The sequence below is a fragment of the Danio rerio genome, chromosome 4, assembly GCF_049306965.1.
Source record: "Danio rerio strain Tuebingen ecotype United States chromosome 4, GRCz12tu, whole genome shotgun sequence".
NCBI lineage: Eukaryota > Metazoa > Chordata > Actinopteri > Cypriniformes > Danionidae > Danio > Danio rerio.
In genome coordinates this window covers 11,600,207-11,607,500 of record NC_133179.1, presented here as the reverse complement: position 1 = coordinate 11,607,500, position 7,294 = coordinate 11,600,207, and the positions used below count along the sequence as shown (strand labels likewise).

Genomic DNA, 7,294 nt, shown 5'->3' with positions numbered 1-7,294 from the left:
GGTCAGCAGTGATTATGGAAAGCTGTAATATGTATTTTGGATTGAAACAACCTGTGCACAGTTAAGCCGATTATTGGGCCTTATCAAAATACTCTTTTTACTTCTGTTTTGAGAGCTGAATTTTAAAATAATTATCTATTTCAATATAAATTTCTTACACAAGTGTATATGTAGACAGTTCCTAAACTAATTGATTTACTTATTTCTAGTGAATCAAAAACATGCTGCATTGATGCCCAACTGCATGATTCTTTTCTATTTTGTGAAGTAAAAACAAACAGCAAAACCAGATTATTTTGGCTCCTGAATCAATGATTCATTTGAACATTTCTGTTTGTAAATGAAGCATTTATAGAACTAGTTAAAAAAAAAAATAATAATTTTTGTCCCACTCCTGAATGATTGATTCGTATGAGCCAGTTTTTTTACTGAACCAAAAGCATACAACACAAATTATATCGTTTCATTTCTGAATTACTGATTCTTAAAAGAAATTATAAATCAAAAACATATAGTACAAACTGTGTAGTCCTGTTCTTTAAAAAGTGATTCTTGAGTCAATTCAGATCTTTTTAGTGAATCAAAAACATGGAGAACAGACAGTGAAGTCTCATTACTGAAATACTAATCCTTATTGTTCGATTCTTTTTAATGAATCAAAAACATTTAGAATGGATAGTGAAGAATCAGTCCCAAAATACTGATTCTTATTGGTCAATTCACATGCATATGGATTCATGCCCATTTCTGAATTACTGATTCTTATGAGAAATCATCAGTGAATCATAAACATACAATACAAACTGTGCAGTCCTATTCTTGAATGAGTGATTCTTATGAGTCAGTTCAGATCTTTTTAGTGAATAAAATACAGAGAATGGACAGTGCAGTCCCATTATTGAATTACTAATCCTTATTGCTTGATTCTTTTCAATGAATCAAAAACATTGAACAGACAGTGTAGTCGCATTTTGAAATACTGATTCTTATTGGTCAATTATTTTTATTGAATCAAAAACGTATAGAATGGACAGTGTGTTCCCATTTCTGAAATACTCATTCTTATGGGTCGAAATGTATAGAATGGACTGTGTAGTCCCATTCCCAAAATACTGATTCTTATTATCAAATCATTTTTTATTAAATCAAAAACATATAAAGAGAATCAAAAACAAGCTACACGCTGTCCCATTCCTGTATTATTGATTCATATATGAGTCTTGTTAGTGAATTACATCTACATTACTGTAGCCTGTATAACAAATAAAACTAAACAAAAAAAAAAAAGTACATGTATGCAGATTGATGTCCTTAATATTGTTACTTTCGAATAAAAAAATAATTATACATACAGTTAAAATGACGAGTGAGTCTAACCAAGATGGCCCAGTCAGTTGTGATTGGTCACTTTTGAAAAACCAAATGTCTATTTCCTTTTCTGAATTTCAGCTTCAAAACATAGAACATAATAAAACATCTCAATCAGATCATTCAACAGGTTTCAACACACTGTAAAAGTGGAATGACAAAAAGTCAAGACAACAAATATTTTTATATTGCTTTAACATATTGTTACTATGGAATAAAGATATATTTGTGCATACAATTTAAAATGACAAGTGATTTTACTTTTAAACTATCTCTCTCTTTTTTTTCTTACAGGAGAACGTATCTCATGCTGCACTGGTTCAGCTCTTTGACCCTCTTCAGTCTCCAAGATGTTATGCAGTTGTTGGTATAAAGAAATCTACCGATTGAAGATCGAAGTTGGTGGTTTTGCAGATTAGTGTGAAATATTGACTTAATTTGAATGTATTATTAGAACTTTCTTATATTTATTTTGTATTATTAATAATTCTTTCAAAGGCTAAATGATTTTTTGGTCTATTTTTCCAAACATTACAATAAAAATGCTCTTTTATTCCTAATAATATTTTACAAAAAAATAAATCTTGCTAGTTCACAGTAAATTAAAAGCAGTTTTTCAGTCCAGCTGCGCTCTGTTTTAGCCTCCGGATCGGTTCAAGTTATGATGCATAACAGTCGGGTCTGCAGCTTAAAGCGGAAAGATATAGTGATCAATGTGATGCAGAACGTTGCTTTTAGTGTTCATTAGTCCGACTGCTTCATAAATCAGCCTTAGCCTAGCTGAGCTCTATAAGGACATCAGTCACACTTGAGACGTCTTGTGCTTCCACTTATTTAACACACCATTAATATTAATCGGACATTAAGCTCTTCATTATTTTCAGTTGTTCTCCGCAGCCCATTATTTTCCCGTCTCACTTTTTTTAGTTAATATTCATAAACGAAACACCTCAGGGTAGCTGTTGTCTTCACTTGATTGATTTGTCCATGCAATTACTTCATTGAGACTCTTTCAAGCTTTTTTTTAAAGAAGCACTTAAAGCAAAAGAGAAAAACCTGGGTTTATAGTACTGCTACTATTAATGTGTTTGCTTCAATCTTAAAGGAATAGAAAAATAAAAACCTACTTAACATTTACTCAATCTCAAGTGGTTAAAACCCTTTTATGAGTTTCTTTTTTTCCAGCGAACACAAAACAAGATATTTTGAGGAAAGCTGAAAACTTTTAACCGTTGATTTTTTATTGTAGAAAAAAGCTTTCTTCAAAAGAGGGAGTAAATGATGACAGAACTATATCAATCTGAGAGATTACAAAGAGTTTTGGGAACACTTTAGTTTAGGTCACAATTCATTCTATTAACTACTGGCTTATTAGCTGCATAATATTAAGATATGAGCTGTTCGTTAATAGTTATAAAGTATGATCTTATTCTGCATCCCTAATCCTACTCAAAATCTAAACCCAACTTCTACCTTACTAACTAATAAAAAGCTTTTAGTTAATGATTTGTTAATACTTAGGATGTCCACGGTGTCTTAAAAAGTCAAAATTCACATAAAAATTCTTAAATTCCCTGAAATATGGTGTCGTCTGTCTTAAATATAGGGTGTCCACATGGTCTTAAAAAGTCTTAAAATGTCTTACATTTTAAAAATAACATTTTAGGGCTTAAAAAATCTTAAATTTGCTAAAATGTAGTCTTGTTGGTCTTAAATCGTTTTAAACAGGTCTTAATTTTCCAATGTGCAAGTAAAGCTACCCATCTGGGCCAATAATCAATAATCTATGTCAATTTTTTATACATAATTTTTTATTGCAAAGTGATACAAAAACAGCTGTTAGACATTTTTACAGCAAACTCTCAAAATTAAAGTTCCTAATCAGTGGGGAAAAAAACTAAAGCAATCTCTTTATGCGATCTTCCATTAATACAGAACCTATTAAAGAAGAAACCAGGCCATTAAAAAAACCTTAATGTTTAGCCCTGTGTAAGTCTAAAATGTCATTCATAATGATTAAAAAGTCTTAAATTTGATTTGAAGAAACCTGTAAATTAAGCTGTAAATTAGGCAAGTCTTGATTTTCCTTTGTCCATGTATAGCTACCCAATCACTACAACCAACAGTCCATCTAAAAAAAACATTAACAAAAGTAGAATTGATTAATTCAGTTAAACCATACTGGTAAACAGTCTTCCATACATCCTTACAATAACATTAGTTTTTTGTTATTTATGCATATATATTATGTGAATAAATTTAGTTCATTATACTTTTTAAAACATGTCTTTTTTTAAAGAGAAAGTATAGTAATTGAAATATGTATATATATGTGTAAAACTGTTTTGACACATTATTTGTGTATAATAAGTTGCTAAGAAATAACAGAATTTTAATTTTAATTGAGCAAGTAAAATATTCTACTGATCATTACTAAAAATCCTTAGCATTTTGGGCTGTTCAAGTCTGAAATTTCATTCATAATGGTCTTCAAGTCTTACATTTGATTTGGTGAAATCCACAGAAACCCTGAACATTGGAACATTGGAACCCTGAAGTGGAAGTTAATCTTAGGCTTCACCACACAACCACATCAGCGTTCACATTACCCATATTACAGAAAACAGGCAACACACACAAATACATTCAATATCACCATATAAATCACATTAAAAACTCCATTAACCATATTTATAATTAAAATCAAGTATTTAAAATTCTAGTGGCAGTCAGCACAAAGGACATTTGATTGACATTTTTCTTTACTTGAGGTTTTTTTAATGGCAAAAGCTGAAATATTATATGTAGGGGATGGGAACAATCTTCAACAATGACATGCTTTCTGTTTAGTTCTCATTAAATACATTTCATTTAGTTGTCTTTGTGCTTTACCTACAACTGCACTGGCAATTTTTACTACTCGACTACTAATTGTGCAGGCAGTTATCAAAATCAGTTATCAGAACCATTATTTTCATTGTGCCAATTACAATTCATCATTTATCAAATGCAAACACTGAGAACTTTTTGACGGAAGTTTATTCTTTCAGAGAAAAGTAGGCCACATTCCTAACTATTCCCGCTTCTAATAGCTTTTCCTCCTCTAAAAGCACTACATCCATTTATCACAGTACCACTTGATCAGAACAATGCCAGTTTTCTGCCATTATTTCTAGATAACTAGATGCCGTTAGTATGTCTGCTGCAGCACTTTGCACTGAATTTGTTGGTGCCAGTCTAATGCTTTCCCAAAATGAGTCTGTTGACCATTCTTATGTTTCTTTCATCAATTCATCTTCCAGCGGATGCATTGTGCCATATCCTCTTCTGTGTCTAAATTAGAGCAAGGAAAAGCTTCAGGATAATGATGTGATGCACTTCACAACATCTCAGCGTGACAGAAATAGCAGAGCGATGGGAAACCAGCTCACCCGCTCCCTTATTTCCTGAAATTCAGCTTTTTTTCTCAACATGCTTGAGGAAATGCTTCTCGATCGTCACCAGGAATGTCCAGCTCTCCTCTTTGAACAAAACAAGTTTCCTTTTTAAGTGCATCATCAAAAAAAAAAAACCTTCTCCTAAAGTAAAAACAGTCGACTGCTTTGTTTGCTTGAGAGGAGATTCATTTGTCACTTCAAAACGAAAAGTTGCTGTCCTGTGGCCAAATGGCCATGCTGTGTTTCATTGACTTAATGACTCCAGGATATAAATAACACATGCATCTAAACTGTGAGATGGACTAGCACTAACACTGTTGACCTCACAGCGCTGGTTCAGACAGAATGCGTGTTTGTGCTCATCTCTGCTGCTTTTAATTAGGATTTTGTCTGTGTAAACTTGCCGGATGGACTTTGATCGGCTGGATTTCAGAGCGTTATGTTATGTATGAGGCACAGAATATGCAAGCACGGTGGTCAGGGATGGGTCCTTCGAGCATATATTATGCCAAAAATCAATTGAGAAAGGAGCACAACAGAATTCTGAATTTGTTCTGTTCAAATGTAGAATGTGTGATGAAGCTGTTCGATTAAAAATACATTTTTTATTTAAACTGAAAGTCATTTATTTTAAAAGAATATTATCTCAGCCCTAAACCCAGCTCTCAATTAGCAGATCACTGAAGAATGATGTCTGCAAAACAGTTGCAAACAATCTATATGGGTTGAATTGTAACAAACAAGTTAAATTTAGTAATGTTTAACTTAATTTGTTTGTTTAAATTTAGCCCAAATAAATGGTTTACAACCTCTTAAGTTAAAATAATTTAGTAAATCCAAGGAATTTTTTTTTTTAGTGTACAAAAACACCCGAATGAAATTATAGAAATTCATATGAATTAGCATTAGACATATCAAAACATTGAAAAGCTGAGAATTGTCATGTGAATGCTGTGTTTGAACTTTATTATTTTAGAAAAGTAAGAGATTACTCAATAATTAGTAGGGTAGACTAAAAAAAATTTTTTTTGTTGTTTGTTCAAACTACTTATTTAAAATGAGCTGAAACAACACAATTCTTTAGTTTTATTTGGGAGGAGGACATCTTAATTGTTTTACACTCCGTTCACTTAATTTGTGAAAAACGAATAAGGTAACTTAATTCCTTCATGTTGCCCCAACAAAAATGTATTGAGTGGATCCAGTATTTTTTACAGTGTAAAATTTGTATACTCTAGAATAAAATTAAATCTTAGAATACTCTTATGAAAAAACAGACCAAAGACATAATGCGATTGTCAAAAAAGTATTAAATGTTTATGTAGAAGGACAAAAAGCTGCAAAATTCAGTGCAAAAAAAATGTGAGCATGAAACAAAATATAAACATATTTTTACAGATTTCCTAGCTTTCCTCAAAAAGGGAGCAAATGATGACAGAACTTTTATTTTTGGGTGAACTATCTCTTTAATTTAGAAATAATGCAGAATTATAAGAATCTGAGTGAATACAAATAATTACACTTTAATTTAGGTCACAATTCATGCTATTAACTACTGGCTTATTAGCTGCATAATATTAAGAGATTAACTGTTCATTAATAGTTATAAAGTACGATCTTATTCTGCATCCCTAATGCTACCTAAAATCTAAACTTTATCTTACTAACTGTTAATAAACAGCTAATTAGTAGTTCATTAAGCTAGTAGTGGTAGTTAATAGTTTTGTTAATACTCAGGGTGTCCACAGGGTCTTAACAAATCTTAAACTTTCTTAAGTTTCTAAAACTAAAATGTATTTAAAGTCTTAAATTTACTGAAATATTGTGTTTTCTGAAATACAGGGTTAAAAAAAACATTAAAAACATCAGTTTTGCAGAAAAAAATACAATAAAAAAAAAACCATATGTGGCAGTTCAGAGAATTTAGAATTTGTATGATGTGATTCGTATGTGAAATGTATGATATTTTGAAAATATGTAAACAAAGGATCAACCGCTTAACCATCACTGTGATGTTTGCAAAATGTACATCAAAAATGCATAAATAAGGATGTATAAATGCATACAAATTAGCCTTTAATTCACAAAATAAAAACATTTTTTAAAAAAATCCCGTAGTGTTTGTTTACTGAGCATCTAAAAGAAAGGTCATAAACTAAATTCCTAGAGAGCCGCAGCTCTGCACAGTCTACCTCCAACTCACCCCTGCTTAATAGTCTCTACACTGTAAAAAAATTATATGATCAGTTACTCCTGACAGCATTTGTTTTTAGGTCATTGTAACTTATTAAACTAAGGTAATCATGTTCTAGCTTAATTTTATAAGTTACGCAATCGGTTTAAAGTCAGTTTAACATCGTATAAGTTTAATGGACTCTTTTGATACAGCTTGAAAATGTAAGGCACTGTTTTTTACAGTAGTTTGAATACCTTGATGAGTTTCATCAGCTGTGTTTGATTAGGGTTAGAGCAAATCTGTGCAGAGCTGC

The 7,294-nt window shown here is 31.3% G+C and overlaps 1 protein-coding gene across 3 annotated transcripts in view; it reads left to right on the top strand.

The window, feature by feature from the left end:
• The window catches only part of mettl25 (methyltransferase like 25), a 23,076-nt gene extending 16,171 nt beyond the window's left edge, over positions 1–6,905 (top strand). The window contains exons 12-13 of one of the 3 annotated variants that reach the window (XM_073946670.1): positions 1,663–1,735; positions 4,671–6,905. In XM_073946670.1, coding sequence (XP_073802771.1) covers positions 1,663–1,735; positions 4,671–4,705 — 108 coding nt within the window. In that variant the 3' untranslated portion in view covers positions 4,706–6,905. Of the gene's footprint in view, positions 1–1,662; positions 1,977–4,670 lie in introns of those variants that run through there. The other 2 variants (XM_068219737.1, NM_001045057.1) reach the window with 2 other exon arrangements.
• Positions 6,906–7,294: the final 389 nt, after the last annotated feature.